Source organism: Maylandia zebra, linkage group LG16 (assembly GCF_041146795.1).
Source record: "Maylandia zebra isolate NMK-2024a linkage group LG16, Mzebra_GT3a, whole genome shotgun sequence".
In the NCBI taxonomy this organism is placed as follows: domain Eukaryota; kingdom Metazoa; phylum Chordata; class Actinopteri; order Cichliformes; family Cichlidae; genus Maylandia; species Maylandia zebra.
Genome location: NC_135182.1, coordinates 19,805,226 through 19,824,641, shown reverse-complemented (window position 1 = coordinate 19,824,641; position 19,416 = coordinate 19,805,226). Strand labels below are relative to the sequence as shown.

The 19,416-nt window shown below is 38.2% G+C and overlaps 1 protein-coding gene across 1 annotated transcript; it reads right to left on the bottom strand.

The window, feature by feature from the left end:
* Positions 1-1,260: 1,260 nt before the first annotated feature.
* stk24a (serine/threonine kinase 24a (STE20 homolog, yeast)) lies at positions 1,261-18,656 on the bottom strand. Its single transcript, XM_004557790.5, has 11 exons — positions 18,156-18,656; positions 13,179-13,409; positions 9,201-9,257; positions 8,971-9,079; positions 8,292-8,449; positions 7,602-7,787; positions 7,327-7,469; positions 7,019-7,223; positions 6,870-6,938; positions 5,759-5,895; positions 1,261-4,754 (listed from the first exon to the last, which is right to left on the bottom strand). The coding sequence occupies exons 1-11, from the start codon at positions 18,195-18,197 to the stop codon at positions 4,721-4,723; spliced, it is 1,371 nt and encodes a 456-aa protein (XP_004557847.1). The 5' UTR covers positions 18,198-18,656; the 3' UTR covers positions 1,261-4,720.
* Between the last annotated feature and the right edge of the window lie 760 nt (positions 18,657-19,416).

Genomic DNA, 19,416 nt, shown 5'->3' with positions numbered 1-19,416 from the left:
AGCTTTAAACTAAAGGGCAAAAGGGCTTAAAGAAAAACTGGAGCCAACTCTAAATAAAAAAATGTTGTATCCACCAGCGTGACAGTGGTGTGGCACTAGCTGTGACTTGGGGTCTAACTAGTCAATATTTGAATATGTTTGAGAATTTAAGGACGCTTGGGTCTTTTGTGTGCAAAGAAAATTGAAGCTAAAAACTGTGGATTGTAATCTGCTAATCACAAGCAGCACTAAACCTAAGCCTCCCAAAGCCACTGATGTCAGCAGTTACAAATTTGAGCTCAGCAATTTAGTGCCGCCCTGCTCATACCAGCTTGTTGGCACCAGCTTTCTTTTTGTTTATTTGTTTAGTAGAAATGCGTGTAAGTACTTCTAAACTGGTCACTGGCAAGTGGCAAAATTGGAGTGGTTGTTTCCAAGTTCAGCCATCTGCCTTGGCCAGGACTTGCTGTATGTTTTCCCAATTTGTCCCTCTGTGTTTGTCTTGCAGGTTCCTGGTATGTGGTGTTAATCAGCGCAGCTGGGAGCACTTGGCCAACCTCCCTGGAGCATTTAAGAGCTGGCTATCTCAGTCTTTGAGCCCTCACATTTCACCCAACTATCATTAGTTTGGTTGGCTTCATTTTTCCATTTATTTCACAGTACACAACATGCTTTGCATTCACTCGTCCAACTACTGACACACTAACACACCTTAAAAATTAATAATTAATTATGCTTTTTAATAATAAATCTGAAAGTTCTGGTTAAAGCAGTGTCTTTACTATTGTTATGGCTCATGGGCTCTACCTGCAGGTAAAACAACACATTTGCATATCAACATACGAGGCAGGTGTCGAACTCCAGGCCTCAAGGACCGGTGTCCTGCAGGTTTTAGGTGCGTCCTTGATCAACACAGCTGATTCAAATGGCTAAATTACCTCCTCAACATGCCTTGTAGTTCACTAGAGGCCTGGTAATGAATTAATCATTTGGTTCAGATGTGTTGGCCCATGGTGAGATCTAAGACCTACAGGACACCAGACCTAGAGGCCTGGAGTTGGACAACCCTGACATAAAATGACAACCTTTCATCAAGTACACATCAAGAGATAAACCAAATCCAAATGACTTAAATTCCTCACATGCAACACATTCTGTTCTCCGCTTAAATCACTGAGCTATGAATTTCATATGGATTTTTACCCAGAGCTAATAGGTGTGATAATACATGATAAGAGAAGATTAATTAGACAAAAACAACAAAGCACCAGTTGCACAACATGAAGTTTAAGGAATGTTTTATTCAGAAATGTGTTTGACTGGTTTCTCTATATCCCTATACAGTCCGAAGATGAATCATCGTCTCCGTTCTGATAATGTTGCAAAGAAAATTTCAGTATCATTTCTTATGTTTAAAATTCAAACTGAAAACAAAAACAAACAAACATACTTGCTTTGATCTACGTGCAGCATTCAATTGTGCGAAATGCATACTGCATCAACTGAAAACCTTTATGCAGTAGCCATACATTTCATCTCTTGATTTTGAATATGTGGACTTTGAAATGTGTGGGTTATTATACAAAACTTAAAAAGGAAATTCGATCACATAACCGCAAGCAGCAAGAAGGGTGATATTTCCAAGAGGCACTACAGTCTGAGTCAGGAAAATGTAAAAAGCAAACCTATTCAACTTTCCACTTAATTTTTATTTATTTATTAAACATTTGACTAATTCCAAGAAATCCAACAGCACTGTCCTGAATGAGCAACAACACATACTGGACTGGAAACTTGTCAAAAAAAAAAAAAATCATTCAAACTGAAATGTACATTTTAAATGATTGCTATCCAGTGTTAACTGAAATTCGAACACATCACAGAATCCAGCTTTACTCCTTCTATTACATAATACTGCTCTTTGGGGTTATAAAAATAGTTTAAGCATATATGCCTACTTGTGCTGAGAGATGACTCCTGCCGATCACACTGCTTTATTGCCAAACAACACACAAAAGAAGAAGAAGAAAACTCCATAACACTGAGTAACATCTTTAAAAAGCAACAGCGCAACACAAAAAGAGAAGAGCCACACTGGATCACGTTAAAGGTGCAGATTGGGGCATAAATGGCACATTTGTTTGAATGAAGAGCAGACTCATTACGTGCAGTCGCTCGGTTAACCAGCTTCTACTTATTCATCTGATCAGCATTTCAACTGCCCTCATTTTAGTCCATTTCCCACCAGAAGTACAACAGGAAGCAGAAAGGAACTATGAAATGGTTTGTTTAAAAGAACAAGGCTGACATACAGGAAATACTTTGTGTTCCTGTTAACTTAAGCACTCAGTGACCACTTTATTAGGAACCCATCTGCAGTATAAATCAGTCGAATACAAATGCCGTCTCTTTATGATGCTCACAATTGTGATGTAAAATCTAAGATCGGCAGATTACCTTTAATAGGAGGCTTATGTTATAGAAGTACAATGGAAACTGTGTGTCGTGCAATAAAGGTACATTCCTCCAATTACATTTTCACTTTTTCGGTGAAATTAAAAAGGTAATGTATCCTGGACTGAATTTTATTCTCTTCTTCTCTAATAACATTTGTAAACAGATGCGGTCTAACTGATGAAAACTGATGAGTTGCAAAAATATTGTCAAAATAACATTGCAGTGCAGTATTACAAAAGTAGATTTTAAGGTCAGACTGCACTGTATACCTAATAAAAAGGACACATTAACTGATTTTATTCTTCTCCTTTCTCCACTACAAATAAAATAAGTATTTCCCAGAATGTCAACCTATTCCTTTAACTTCTCGTGTGTATTGTATACATTATATCGGCAAAAAATGATTCTTAAACCCCAAAGATTATATATTAAAAAAAGGTTTAAGACAACCTACATACAGGGTAATTTTGCTCATGTGCACCTTCTTTTATGAAAAAAAGAAATGATTTTGATCTTTTTGTCATTCATCAATAAAACATCACTGAATTTAGAAACAGAGGACAAGTCACAACAAAAGCAACAGATCCAACACTTTAAAGCTGATACTATTCATCCCATTCATCACAAATACTATAAGGCTGATCTGACTCTGTTTAGGGCTCAACATTCCTTCAGTCCTGTAGGAGTATGCTACAACGCATACTACTCAGGCCAACCATTAGGCTTTATACTACCATGCACATTCCTTTTAAGCTAGAGTCAAACGTAGCAGCAGTGCCACTGGTCTCTGAACACTGCTTGGCTTTATGTTAATATATACATCTGAGAGCAGTGTCATCTATGCTGTAAGGAGTCTAGAAAACTAGCACACTTATCACAAAGTTAAAAATCAAAATGATACAGCCAGGCAATTATTACACTGCATGACCAACTCCAAAGTCCAAGCTGTGAGACTTGTGGCGGACTTCTGTTCGTCCCAGATGGTAGAGTGAATACCTGCAAAATACCGTAAGTCTCATGCTACTGTTTTATGGCTACTTTTTTTTATAGTCAAAGGCATTTATACTTGAAGTGCAATTAAAGCTGTAGGTACACTGAGGAGGATAGTACCGCTGCAGCTCCTAGGAAGACTAAGAGAGTCTGCTGATTTAAACTCAGACGATGGCACTGCCCTGTTAATGGAATGAATGGACGAAACCTCAGTTTATCAATCAAATGCTGAAAAAACAAACAAACAAACAAACACAGAAACAAACAAAAAAACAACAAAAAAAGCGGGATGAGGCAGAGTCCAACAAACCAACACAACTCGAAGCTTTGTGGAATTGGGGCTGGAAACGGAGCATCCAGTGTTTAAAACTGCTGGGGCTTCAATAAACCAGCCATTTCTCTCTTTTTCAGACATTCTCCAACATTATTACAGCCACACTAAAGAGTGTGAAATCAAAGAGAATCAAGAAATATACACAAACAAATCAATAGTAAACCATGATAGAGGGCAGCCACTTTCATTCACTGGATGAGTACTTAAAAAGTTTCCAACTAAACAGAGAGAAATCAAAGACAGATATACAAAAGAATAAAGTACAAAGGCAAGGCAATCTCACTTGTGGCCTCTTAAGTCTCTCAAAAATATTCACCTCACAGCCATTATCTACACTTTGCATTTGGCCATTTGTACACAGTGGTTCCAAATGCACCATTAACCTCTCAAGAAACTGTAGAAATCAGCCTATTTACAAGTCTGTACAACCACCCTGCAGAGCTCTTTCCATCTCCCAGTAGACCCAATCCACTAAAAGCGGGATACCTGAGTTTTCAATAGAATGCTTCAAACCCACTCGTCACGCTTCACTGAACATTTCACAGGATCTTTCACACAGCCACATGCACACAATTAATTAAGCAAGTTATTTTCTCCATAAGGATGCCGACTGTAAACCTATATGGGAAAAAGCCACAAACACACCAAAATCAAAACTTAAAGTCCTTCCAGAAAGACAGCTAATGTGCTCTTAAAATAAAACAATTGAGAAGGAGGTATCGAGAAGGGGAATCTTACAGCAGGTGGCAGCTAACTGAGTGGCCACTGACTGTCTTGAATAGGAACCTCTGATGCTGTGCTAGCATATAAACAGACATTAAGTAGGCCAGGATTTGCTTCAGGCAAATAAGTGATGGAGACCTTCCTGGGAGACTTCATTCTGGCTGTGGAGGTCAGAGGAAAAGATCTGACTGCTACCACCAGGGTGGAAAAGTGGAGCACAACTGGACTTGGCTCATCTCAGTGAGTGGGGGCTGCATGTGGCACAGAAAACCTGAAAAGAAATAAATAAAGGTCAATATTTACCAGCCTTGGGTTAAGTTGAGACAAAACATTACACAAAAACAAATTGCAGATGGATTAAACACATATACTTGCTATTATTCCTGCATAACAAGATTGAGAGGCTTGGGTTTCCTCTCTGAAAAGTCACCATTTAAGACTCCTCAGCTCTGATTTTCTGGGCTTCAGTAATACATCCTCACACTTAACATGTGCTTGTACCATGCTCACTGAAGCATGGAAAGTCTGATGCTACATGAAAAATAGAATTGAGGTTATTGGAATTTCTTGCCCCTTCCTGAGCCTGGTTCTGTTGGAGGTCTCTTCCTGTTAAAAAGGACTTCCCACTTTCGCTAAAGTGCTTGCGTTAGGCAGGGGTCATCTAATTGATGGGGTTTTCTCTGTATTATTCTACCTCAGTAGACTGGTTTTTTGTACGTTTCTGGCTGTAAGTCAATCATACTCCAGTCAGTCTCAGACATATCACAGTTAAATGAAATCTTGTTTAAGCTAAAATCTTAAATCTAGACAGTGACCATTGTAAACACTTTACCAATCTGTTAAAGTGCAGACATCCTCATAGAGGAACTAGCATAGCTATAGACTCTCAGTAGTATTTAGAAATGAGTGAAATCCTTTTAAAGTGCTGTCAACATTGTTTACTGTACATCAATATGATCAGATGACTCCATGATCCCAACAGAAACTGCTGTCTCATGGAAAACTTTGTACAAAATAGTGCTTTTGATGCATCAGTGCAAGTGACTATACCAATAAGTGTATTCAAAAAAGTGCATATTTTCCAGCCAAATTGAATTAAAGCTTTTCCCTTTGTCATTGGAAACCAGTTGGTTTACAATTAAGCTGCCCCCTTAGGCTTACATCCTGCCACACAGTCTGCTTTAATATGAAATCCATTCAGGAAGTAATTATGCAAATTCACAACCTACTAAATGGAGGAAAAAGTTAAAAGTTACTGGTGTGAACTTCACTTGCCTCTGAAGTCTCTGCACTAGTTCAGCCACCAGGGAGTCACAGATTCCTGGGTATTTTTCTTCTGCCTGAACAATGGCCTTTCGCAGCTCCTCTGCAGCTTCTGGCTTGCCATTACTTGTCTCGCCTTTCTGTTTCAACTGTGAAAGTGACAGCTTTTAGATGACATAATGTGAACTGCCTAATTCTAAAGAAAACTGCAGCCTCTAACATAAAATGGAACATAAACTTAAAGGTACACTGTGTAGGATCAGTTGCCGTTTGTAAACTCTGCTGACTCTAAAAAAAACTGACAGAGAGAACAGCGGTGGTTCAGCAAGCTAGAATGAATGCAAAGGGAGCAGCACAGGCAGGAAATTTACTGCTTTACTACTTAAAACATTACATTCAAGGGGGAAATGGTTAGTTAGTTGTTGTTTTTTTAACTCACTGTTGTTCTGGTTAGAGGTAAAAATAAACACAGCAATATGTGTACATAATCCTGCAGGAGGGTGTTACGTTACAGGATTTAATGAGGCTGAAATGACAGAACATGCCTCACATTGTCTGGTGTCACCTTTCTGCTGTGTGTGTGGCCATAATCACACAGGCCTAGAGACCAGTTGGCAACCACCTGGGAACCTCTGTTTGGCTTACTTTCAAGGCTATTTTATAGCCAGGACAATCTGCTAGCGACCAAAGCAACCACAAGAAGGTTTTAGGTACACACCATAAACTTCTTTTCACACTAGTGCATGTGTGCTACCTCGAGCAACTACTCTCCACCTGGGTGGGAAATGCATATCTTTCTTTAATGACTTGTGATGCCAGATGGTCACCAGGCCTGTGTGACTGGGCACTTAAGTTTCTCTCACCTGCTTCTTCCTCTGCTCTGTAAGTGTCTGTTCAACTAAGATTAATTTGCACTGTTTACAGTATTTACAGTATATAGTCCTTCCTATGACATCCTGAATGCTGCTATAGGCTGAGGCCCTTCAACATAAACATATACTTCCATTGTTAGTAAAATCCTGCTGGGTACACCTTAAGTTGGTGTGACCAGTTGAGTACCAATTACTTATGTATTCATCAATGATGAATATTTTAATATGGGACAAGAAAGCGATGCTTGTACCTCTGAAAAAACTGGAGAAAAGATTGTTGATAAGCTTTGTGACAAAGGCCTCTTTGGATTCTCCTCCACCTGGAAAAAACAAAATACTTTAATTTGAAAAACCAAATAGGAACCTTGAATAAGGCCTTTTGAAAGAGCCCATTCCTTACCCGATTCCTTTCCAACTCAGCAGGCCGTGCTGCTCCATTCTGGACCTTTTTCAAGTCCTTTTTCAGGTCCTTTTTAGGGTCATTTGTCAGGTCATTTTTCAAATCATTTTTCAAATCGTTTTCCAGATCCTTTTCCTTGATGGTGTTGAAAATCCATTTATCATTACTAGCATCATCACCTCCAGATGCCTGGCCATCTTGTTCCCTACAATCAAGCAGGGTTTTAGGAACATCAGTGGACTACAGTTGATAGACTTTACACCTGCACCCCAACACTGAACTGAATAAGGTTGGTTTAGATAACTTACTCATCAGATTCGGAGCCAGATTCATCCCGAGACTGTTCTGACTTCCATCTCTTGTATCTGTCAATCAGCTCCGTCAGGTAGGTCGTCTTTTTGGCATGCCTTACAATATACCTATGTTTTAACAACTCTTTGGCAGTTGGCCTCTATAGAGAAAACATTAAAAAAAAAAAAAATTGAGCAATTAATAGAGTGGATTTCCTCTTCTTCTTTTCATTTTCAAGCTTAAAAATACAACTTAAACTCAAAAAATGAACTTTTTTTTTCTTAACACTTACAAAGCTAGCCTCCTTATTTAAACAGGCTTCAACAAATTCTTTAAGTGGTTTACTGTAGTTTCCTTCCAGTGTTGGCGGATTGTTCTTTGGGATGAGGAATAAAACTTTCATCGGATGAAGCTCAGAGTGGGGAGGCTCTCCTTTAGCCAGTTCTATTGCTGTTATCCCTAATGACCAGATGTCTGCCTAAAAAAAGGAAAACATTTGCAACCAAATGCCTGGTTTTTAAAATAGCAGAACACAAACATTTTGACAGCAAGCTCCATGACATGACACTCACATTGACTGACTTAAGTAACAAGGGTGTATTTGAGGAAACTGTGCAAAAACAAGACTGTGACATAGCAGCTGAGTAGACAAGCCACACTGACTCATGTTGTGGTCATAAAAAAAAAAAAAATAATAATATGGGTCATTTTTAGTCAAGAATACTCATCTTAAGCAATGCTGACAAAAAAAAAAAAAAAACAAAGGTCAACAAAGCACTAACATGAAAAACAAATTGGGAACAATTTTATATGAAACAGTATACATTCATGACTAATTGTACAAACTTGTTTTAAAGCAAAATATTGATCTCGAATTTTTTTTTTTAAAAAGAACACAAAGTTATGACAAAGATTTTGCTGGGACAGCTGTTTTTAAGTTTAAATGTGACCGTGATAACACACAATATAAGATAATGCTAACCTTTGAATCATAGGCCGATTGCTTTATGACTTCAGGTGCCATCCAGAAGGGAGTTCCAACAAATGTGTTTCTTTTTATCTGTGTATCTGTCAACTGGCCCGCTACTCCAAAGTCTGCAAGCTTCACGTCACCCTGTTCTGACAGCAACACGTTGGCAGCTGAAACAGCAGTGAGAAAAATAAAAAGCTAGTGAGATGCATCACATAATGTCAAAGACCTATTGGTAGAACCATACCTTTTAGTTACCACAGGAACTAAAAAAAAACACTCTAGAGAAAAAAAATTCTGACACTATTTTCAGCCACATTAACTTACACCTGTAGAAATGTTAAATGAAATGGCCTCCTCCATCACCCATCACTACTGTAAGACAAATATTATCTATGATGGTGTAGAAGTTGAATATTACAGGGCTGAACAGGATTTCAACTAAGTGTAAGACATGGACAGATATTAGTGATATGGCTTGTGTGTAAATATAATTATGGCTCAACACTTAGACAAAAAAAAAAGACATAACAGATGCTGGAAGTTGTGAAATGCAAGCTTTTGTAAGTAATTTCCTAGCAAAGAATGACACAAAAAGATTAAAGTCTCACTTCAATATTAGCAAGATGATAAAGGGCTTGCTCTCTAAATATATTTTTTAAAACAAAGGCGATGTATGTACCAGACTGACCTTTGATATCTCTATGTATTTTCTTTTCAGAGTGCAGATACTCAAGACCTTTCAGGATTTCCCTTAGGATGGTGGCGATCTGTGTTTCATCGAGTAGACCCGGCTCCATCTAGGAGAATGGATAAACTCTTGACTCTGGCTGTTATTGTGACAACTGTCATAATGGCCTTACATACAAACAAACACTTTAAGTCTAGATTATCTTCAGATCGCAATTCATAACAACTTACCAAATCAAGGGCTGATCCTCCACCCAAATATTCCATAATAATCCATAATTTTGTACCCTGAAAAATAGACAAATCCATTGGACAGTGTTTAAAGTTATGGTAGAGACAGAAAACAGTACTCATTCAGGTTTCTAATAACGGGAATAGTTGTGGGTACTAGTTATGTCATGGGGTGTTTTGTGGTGGGAAAAAAAATCATGTTAAATAAGTGAATGATAAATAACCATTTTAATAACTGTTCCACTACTGTACACTATATGCCACATCTTCAGAGGTACAAATAGTGGAAGATCAATCAACTTTAGTTTTTTGATTGTTTGTTTGTTTGTTTTTTTATAAGTGAGAGACCTTTCAGCTCATTCTGATATTAGTACTCTCACTGTTTGTTTTGTTTTGAGGGGTTTTAAAAATAAATTTGGTGTGCCTTTGCGCTTCATATTGTTCAAGACTTCTAGGAAACAACATCACACAGAATTAAATGTAATAATTGGAACTGTGTTATTGAGATTCAAGAAAACCTAGTTTTGGTTTATTGAACCACTATATAGATAGACCAAGATAATTAAAATTACACCCTAATTATGACACAAACTTTCAAATTTTATGATTTGAAATTTTATGATACACAACTCACTGGCTGTTATTGTGACAACTCTCATAATGGCTGGATTTTGAACATGGAAAGAAACAAATACGTTTTCTATCTCATAACAACCTGTGACGGTACATCAGCTGTACAGTGAAAAGTCAAATTATAACTACAGGACCCTGCGAATGTCATTTCATCTTGCTTACACTTACAAGTGCATGCAATCTGCATAATATTATACATCAGCAGATGTTTTCTCAGTTGGTGCTGCTGCCTCACAGATGGAAACCAACACCCACCAACGCAGCCACACACCAATATCTGGACTTTCTTTTATTTGCATTCAGAGGATGGTCATTTTTCTGACTTCTTCTCATTTCTTTTGATTTTACTTTGCCATACACAAACTTCAGTGTCAGAAGCTCATTGTTTTTTGTGGGGGTTTTTTAGCTTTACAACCACACCCATCATCAGATCAATACTGTAAGGAACACCTTGGTTTATTACCAGTTCTTGTGTTATTTCTAATACAGATGCAACAATCCAACTTTTTCCAGTTCTGATCCTATACAGAGACTCGATCTGGTATCAGACCAATCTGATACCAGTGTTAAATAAATAATCTGTATTTCTCTCAGTGAGAAAGAGTCAGGGAATTAGTCTTTATGTGGAGGGCAACACTGTCTTCCTAACTTTCTAATGTAAAGGAAATAAACACCTTCAAGAGTATAAATTTTACAGGACTGGTATTTAGAAGCAAAATAATAAATGACATTGGACCAAAGTGACAAAATAAAAAAATGAAAATATATATTAACATAAATTCATGTTTTACCTATTTTATTTGCACTCAGTCATTAAAGTCACTAGTTTCCTTTCCTCTGACTAACTACTTCCTTTTACAGCTCCTCACATCACACATAAAGTAAAAGCTTATGCTGCACGATCCACTTCTAGGAATAAGCGCTTCACCTCCTGCGGTGCCAGACATTTGATTTTTGTTTCACGATATGTGCGAGTGAGAGAGAAAAAGCATGGCTGTTAGTTTTTCAGTTCCGTCGATGCACCTGACTGCAGTTAAATTAAAAACATTTCTAAACTTAGAGATGAAGGCTGCCGGTGGAGCTAGACTGAAACACTTTAAACTGCTGTCAGCTTCTTCAAATCTTCTGCTAGCAAACAAACCACTGATGATGTGTAGCATGTAGGGCTGCCACAAACGATTATTTTGATAGTCGACTAGTCACCGATTATTTTTGCGATTAGTCGACTAATCAGATCATCATCCATTGGACGCAAAACTACAGCTTATTGCACCAGCAGCATCTGCTCTTATATAACTATCATTAGCTTACAGCTTTAAGTGTTTAAGGTCTGTGCTAACTAAAAATAAAGACAAGATGATAGTTTATTAAATTTTAATGAAATTTGCGGATTGTTTCGGTGAAGTTTAATAAACTCCTTGCTATCTAAAATATAACAGGACACTGGAGTATATTCTGGAGCATCTCACACTTCTGATAATCAGTTGTCTGCTTGACGTTTATTCAGCTGTGTAAAAACTATAACTTTAATCTCAGACAAACTGATTTACTCAGGAACAAATAAAATACTAAAAAAAAAAGCCAAACAATAACATTTTAAGTTATCTAAGTGACTCATATATATTTAACCTGAGTAGCGAAAGACGGCGGTGGGTTTGAAAATGATTTGCGGGGAGTCCGGTGTTCTCTTAAACGTTTATTTTGTGACCCAGAAAGAATAATAAGAGTAACATTAAAACTAACTAGCTGCCGCCATTGTTGGAAACTGCGCTGGGCCGCGCTATGAATTCTGGGACACAGCTGCTTCTTCTTCTTCGGGGTTTAACGGTAGCTGACATCCTTGTACATGCAATGCTGCCATCTTCTGTTTCAGTCCGTTATTACACTCTTAAATCCTGCCACTTATTCCTGCGTCTTTTGTGATCTTACAAAGCTTCAAACGACGCGTCGACTATTAAATCAGTCGTCGACGATTTTGATAGTCGACGTAATCGTGACTAGTCGACAAATCGTGGCAGCCCTAGTAGCATGTGATATGCAATCCAGTTTTTCAAGCCAGGTTCGCACTAATATTCAATCCTAACATTGGATTAGTGCATTTCTTATTCCTAAGTGGTTTTATAAAAGTTCATGTACTGGACACCAAAATTTAATAATATACTGAGGAGGTCTAATTAACACTGGTTATAAAACGATTAGAGTACCATTTTTGATGCAAGTTGCAACAGCTGAGTGTCAGAACCACTTCTGCTTCTCCTGCCCACTATAATAAGCAGATGTTAAAATGCTGACCAGACAACAACAACTAACTTCAAGTTGATCTATAACAAGGCACACAAACACACATTATCCTCGTTTCTCCCTCCTAAACCTATGTGCGACTTATCCGACTCAAAAAGGCAGACGTCCCTAAAACAACAACAATAGGTGGGCAGATTTCTTAGTTTATATCCATCCATCCATCTTCATCCGCTTTATCCGGGGCCGGGTCGCGGGGGCAGCAGCCTAAGCAAAGAGGCCCAGACCTCCCTCTCCCCAGCCACCTCCTCCAGCTTATCCGGGGGAATACCAAGGCGTTAGTTTATATGGTACAGCATAAAGCACGAGCTGCTGTTCGTCAGCTGCTGACTTCCAGACCACTAGACTGATTAAAATGAGAAGCTATCTGTTCCCTGAGATGCATGTGGGATCAATGATGGATGAAAGCAGATGATATGGGGTTTTTTCACGCAAATAGCAGTACCAGTCTAGAAACTCCATGGACACAACATACACATCATATTTACATACTAGAAACACATTGGACTCAATTCTCTCCTTCAGCCAGTCACATAACTTGAGCTAATGGACCACTTCTCTCGTTTCTCATCTTAAGTACCACAGTAAATGCTCTGAGAGCCACTCTATCACATTTAGTGTGAAAATCTATTCTAGTTACAAAAAAGTGTCTCAGTGATGCTGTAAATACAGCTACTACAGTAGACCCACGCTTTTACTTTTTCCTTCTCTTTTTTTAATCTGCAAATAAAACACCAACACCAAAGCTGAAATTCAACAGTTTGACATTATAATCATGTCTCTTTTACATATGTACATATGGCTTATAAACTTTGCCGTAAACAGCCCACAGGGCATACACTACTGTAATCCCAGGCCAAGTTGAGTTATTCTATACTAATCTGCACCATTTCACAGACAATACTTCCTCCATTGTCTATTTGCATTATTTATTTACCTAAATTGCCATCACTTGCTTACAAGAACACACTACAAACAAATCCATTATGTCAAGCTTCAGCTTTTACAAGTTCACGCAACAATATTCTTCCTGAGATTAAAGCTTACCTTGAGATAGGATCCAAAATACTTGGTGATGAAAGGACTGTCACACTGGCTGAGAACTGTGATTTCCTGCTGAATATCTTCTATTTCATCCTCCGCTTCCTCCAGATCAATAATTTTAATGGCCACAACTTTCTGAGTTCGATTGTCGATGCCTTTAAAGACTTCACCGAAAGAGCCTTTGCCTATCCTCTCCAACTTGGTGAAAAGCTCCTCTGGATCAGCTCTGAAATTCTGATTGACAGAGAAAAAAGACATTGAGAGAGAAAAAAAGAGGACATTTAAAGTAACATCAAACCTTGTCAGAAAATGTAAAATCTTAAGTTTAACAAATAAATATCCATCCATCATCTTCTTATTCAATACATGGTCGCGGATGGGCTGGAGCCTATCCCAGCTGTCACTGGGTAAGAGGCAGGGTACAACCTGTCCAGGTTGTTAGTGTTAGCCAGGTTGCCAGGGCTAACACAGAGACAAACACTCAGATTCACAGCAGAAGACCAGACCAGGTGTCACTCTTGTCAGCTAAAACCAGGAAGATGAGGCTACAATTCTCACATGCTCACAAAAATTGGGCAAGAGAAAATTGGAAAAATGTTGCCTGGTCTGATGAGTCTTAACATCTGCTGTGATGTTCAGATTTTAGGGTCAGAATGTGGTGTAAAAACAACATGAAAGCATGGCTCCAGCCTGCCTTGTATCAGTGATTCAGGCTGGTGGTGGTTATATAATGTGGAGGCCATAGTCTTAGCATACTTCAGGGCCCTTAATACCAACTGAGCATTGTTTAAAAATCATAGCCTATCCATTAGTGTAACTAATAATGTCCATCCCTTTATGACCACAGTAGGGCTGCCACGATTAGTCGACTAGTCACGATTACGTCAACTATCAAAATCGGCGACAACTAATTTAATAGTCGACACGTCATTTGAAGCTTTGTAAGATCCCAAAAGACGCAGGAATAAGTAGTAGGATTTAAGAGTGTAATAACGGACTGAAACAGAAGACGGCAGCACTGCATGTACAAGGATGCCAGCTGACGTTAAACCCCGAAGAAGAAGTGTCCCAGAATTCACAGCGCGGCCCATTGCAGCCCTGCTCAGTTTCCAACAATGGCGGCAGCTAGTTAGTTTTAATATTACTCTTATTATTCTTTCTGGGTCACAAAATAAACATTTAACATATTTTCAGGCGAGAATGTAGCTGTGTAAACCTCAAATATCTGCTCAGTTTATCAAGACACCACATATTTTCAAAAGCGCCCTGACGTTTTCGGAGACGTCTGTTACCCACTAGCTCGATAGCTAGCCGGGGTTCAAGACTCACTAGAGCCCGTGAGAACACCGGACTCCCAGCAAATCGTTTTCAAACCCACCGCCATCTTTCGCTACTCAGGTTAAACATGATATATAAGTCACTTAGATAACTTAAAAATGTTATTGTTTGGCTTTTTTCAGTGTTTTATTTGTTCCTGAGTAAATCGGTTTGGCTGAGATTAAAGTTATAGTTTTTACACAGCTAAATAAACGTCAAGCAGACATCTGATCATCAGAAGTGTGAGATGCTCGAGAATATACTCCGGTGTCCTGTTATAGTTTAGATAGCAAGGAGCAGACGGCTGAGTTTATTAAACTTCACTGAAACAATCCGCAAATTTCATTAAAATTTAATAAACTATCATCTTGTCTTTATTTTTAGTTAGCACATACCTTAAACACTTAAAGCTCTAAGCTAATGATAGTTATATAAGAGCAGATGCTCTGCTGGTGCAATAAGTTGTACGTTTTATGTCCAATGGATGCATAATCTGATTAGTCGACTAATCGCAAAAATAATCGGTGACTAGTCGACTATCAAAATAATCGTTTGTGGCAGCCCTAGACCACAATGTAGCCATCTTCATATTGGTGCTTCCAGTAAGATAATTCACCATGGCACCAAGCTCAAATCATCTAAAACTGGTTTCTTGAACATAGCAATTCATTTACTCTACTGTGATGCTGTCATGTCAATATCAAGCAAAATCCCAGAGGAATGTCTCCAGCGCCTTTTTGAATCTATGCCTTGAAGTAATAAGGCACTTCTGAAAGCAACAAGGGTCCAAACTAGTACTGGCAAGGTACACTTAATAAAGTGACTTGTGAGCACACTTTACAATGAAACAGATCTGCAATAAAGAGGTAGTCTGCTTGTTTAGCAGTACACTGTCAGAAGGTTCAGGGAATTGTTTCCACTTAAATAGTAGAAACAGAGACATCCTCTTCGTGTTTTCTTGTGTCAACTTAGAGGTTAAACACAGCCTCCTTAATCCAGCACAGATCCAATGTAGACATCATCAACACTGTTAAGCACGTATCACCTTATTGACAAGTGATATGACAAGCTTTCCATGTTAGAAAAAAAATAATAAGAGTTGGGGGTTTAGGAAAGTCAATTCTGATCAATAACAACATGCTTCGTTTGGCTGTGATACCAATTTAGAAGATTGGTTTAGCTTTTAAAACCCTGTCCACATGAAAAAGGTTCCCTCCTCCCCCACTCCTTTGTAGCTGACAGTTGGTCAATAGTAGACTTTCCATCCAGTTACAAGTCCATCAAAAGTATACTTCTCAACTTTTAGGCAACACAGTTGGAGTGTAAGGTTAGATGAAGTCACCCATTTTTTTGTTTTAAAATCAGCTGTCACCACAACAAGCCTTTGAATTTCCTCTGACATTTCACAACTCTCTAATTACCATACTGTGATGACACATTATACATTGAATCCAGTCATCATCAAATCCTTTGTTACCAAAAATACAAACATTAGATTTACAAACTGGCCTTGACATATGAATGCAGATTAACTTTATCAAGTCAATTGGGTAATCTCATTACACTTGATAAAAGTCACTCTATATTAAATATTTAAAACTTATCAAGTCAAATTTGTGGCTTTGAGCTACACTTACATCAAAAGACAGCATAACACAGACCTGACAAAAGCTTAATGACCCTTGCACCACAAAGGCTAAGCATAAATTGAAGGACTACACCCTGAATTATTGACTGAGCTAAATGGCTTATTTCCCCATGGAGAACCAGGAAAGCAATAATGGTCTTCAAGCCAGGCAGTTCAATTTCCCTTCATATATGGCAATCATTAACCCAAACAGCCTGAGCAGAGCTTGGAGTGACTTACTTTTCATAGCAAAGATGGCACAGAATATTGAAAAAAAACAAACAAACAACAACCTCCCTCTAACGCTACAAAGCTAAACTATAATAAAATATTTATACATATTTTACAGCAGCTTTGATTTTTTTTGGGAAGATTTTAATGTTTAATTTACCACATAGCTTTGGCTTAAGTTGACACAATATATTGCTTGTGAGTTTCCTAGATACTAATTTCCTGTAAAAGTGCTAATGCAAAGTGGTTAAACCTTTTTAGAAGATGAGTTGAGAGCTGCAATCTGGCAAAGAGTGAGGCTGCTGAATTTGATAGAAATGGAACTTTACAAACAAATAAATCAAAGCAGTGCAGAACAAAGCAGAGTAGAAACAACAACCAAAATACTATCATAACACTGCTGTGATCAGTCATCCAGGTGAAAATCATAACGTTGAGGCTGACCTCTGAAAAAACAATGTGGAAAAACAACAAAGGCACTGTGACCACAGACGACACATGGGAATGTACTTGCCATATCCACAGTCAGCAGGTTTACTCCAACAACCAAAGCTGCCTGAACCTCGCTCTAAAACCTTGTGTTTAATGCTCTGCCAGCTGCTCTATACAACTGTGTAGTCTAGTGTCATCCACACACCACAGTGCCGCACCCTCAGGGGCGAAGACTCAATGTCAGCCACCCAACTGCATGCAAAGCTATGGGCACATATCTGATGTTACCTTTTAACCTGTGTTGTCTGTGGACATGTAAATGATTAACCAATAATTCATAGAGTTTCACTGTGTGCAATCAGTTACCTGCAGACAATCATGCATGCCAAGTTTCATTCTTACACGCACTGTAATGTGGCCTACTTTACTTAAGCAGGACGTGGCATGATAACCATAAAGTGGTCGGTGCATTTGATAGATAAAGTTATAAATTAACACAACTAATTTCCAAAAAAAGTTTAACATTAAATAGAAATAGTAATGAATTAATGAACTGATTTTCAGGACATAACGAATCCACAATTATTGTCCTCTGATATTACACTGAAGATTGTAAGATTCTTAAGTGCTGATGGGGTTAGCTTTTACAACTATATTAATACATAATGCTGTATGGTTTTATATATTTAGTTATTGGGACAGGGCTAGACATTCTCTAGCTTCAGCTTCAGAAATACCAAGAGAATTAATTTCTCAGGTTTTCCTTATTTTAAACAGACCTATTACTCTTATTATTGCTCTTTTCCAAATCCACTAAATTTTCCAGCTTGTTTTTATTCTGGGATTCTCTTGTTGGAGCTCTGCAGGATTTCCAGTTCACATTGATCGTTCTTTATGTTAAACTGTGCTTTGGTGTAGCCCCTCAGTTCATCCTTTTCCCCCTACATTTAAGCCCTTTGAAACTTTACTCATGTTTAATATAAGCATTCATTTTAACAGTATATATGATAAATAAATTACATTTTAAAACTCCAGAAATCAGTCCAAAATGCAATCTTTAACCTTGGATCTGATCTCGACTACAATAAACATTATATGAATTGACCGGCCAGATGAATTACAAAATCATTTTCGATAATGACATTCTTTTTTTTTCTTTCCAAAACTCATCTAGCTGGACTTTGGCAAATACGACAGGTGCATTTATTGGAAAGCAAAGGTTGCACATTCTCGGTAACTCGGATGCACATTACTTTCGGTTATTTGGCAAACTTGAAAAAAAAAAAAAAAAAGAAGTGAAAATGCCAAGTGACCAAGTTAGCTCGCAGCTGAATGTCAGATAATAAAACACAACACAAAAAATTTCAATTTACCTGAATCCCCGGCAGTCCGCTCTGAATTGGAGAGTGAGCCATGGCGTCAAGTCAGCAAAGATGACGCCTTTCCTCGTCTTTTCACCTCTATTTATCAGAGGTATAACGTTTCTTTCCTAGCAACACCCTGCTGTAACTGACAGAGCTCCAAACTATGAAAGACGTGCTACCTTATTAAAAGACGTCTCCAAACCAAAATAAAGTCAGGTTCACTTGTCGGCTCCTACTTTGAACCGCCTGCCTGCTTTCTCCTGACTCGCCTTCCGCAGTTAACGTTAGCAGACGTTAGGTAGGCTAGCGACTTTAGCAGCTGGTTAACAAACAGTTAGCAAAATAACTGCGTCGCAGCGTCCTCTCCGCGCGTGTTTGACAGTTTCCGGGTGAAAGTAATACAGGCGTGGCATAAAATAATCGCGCAGAGCGAATACATGCAAACTGTTATAGAGTTTGGTCGCTTGTTGTTCTATTCTCTCATCACTTTTCTCTCTTGCCCGGCGCCATCTTGGTTAATATCATTTTCGTTTAGCGAAGGACCAATCAGCGCGAGGCACAGCAGATGTCGTCATTCGTAAACCAAAAAACGTCACAAGTTAGTACCTTTCACTTTTCTGCATGGACATTTTTCTGGGGAAAACAAAGATATATTTGATGTGATTTTATTTTAGTCATGCCAAAACGGAAAAGCTCATTCTGTTCCCAAGAAACTACAGAAACCAAAACTGCTGTCCTACACTATTTATGAGCTTAAACAATAGCGCCTTTTCTTATTTCTTCTCCTTCTTTCAGCTGCTCCCTGTAGAGGTCGCCACAGCGGGTCAACTGCCTCCATCTCACCCTATTATCCTAGCATCCTCCTCTGGCCTCTCTTCGTCCCCAGCCTGCTCAACCTGAGCTGCCGCCCCCCGTCATATCCATACTGACAAAAGTGTCAATTCAGTCCAATTTATTAAATTGATATTTAATTATTTTTTAATTTGAGTGGGTGAAAATCTTTACAAATAAGTGTCAGTCGTTAAAATTGTCAAAGACATGTTTATAAAAGTCTGCTTTTTTTCCTTTTCTTTTTTAAATGACATCTATATTCTGTATATTTTTATGCATAAATATATACATTTAAGTCTCAAACTTAAATGTATATAATACGTAAATAATGAGGGAAAAATTGCTTTTACTTCTTCTGCTTTATTACAGCATGAAGGTAAATACCAGCATTTTACACAAAATGCATGAAAAAACTGCACTTACCTAAATTTGCATTTAA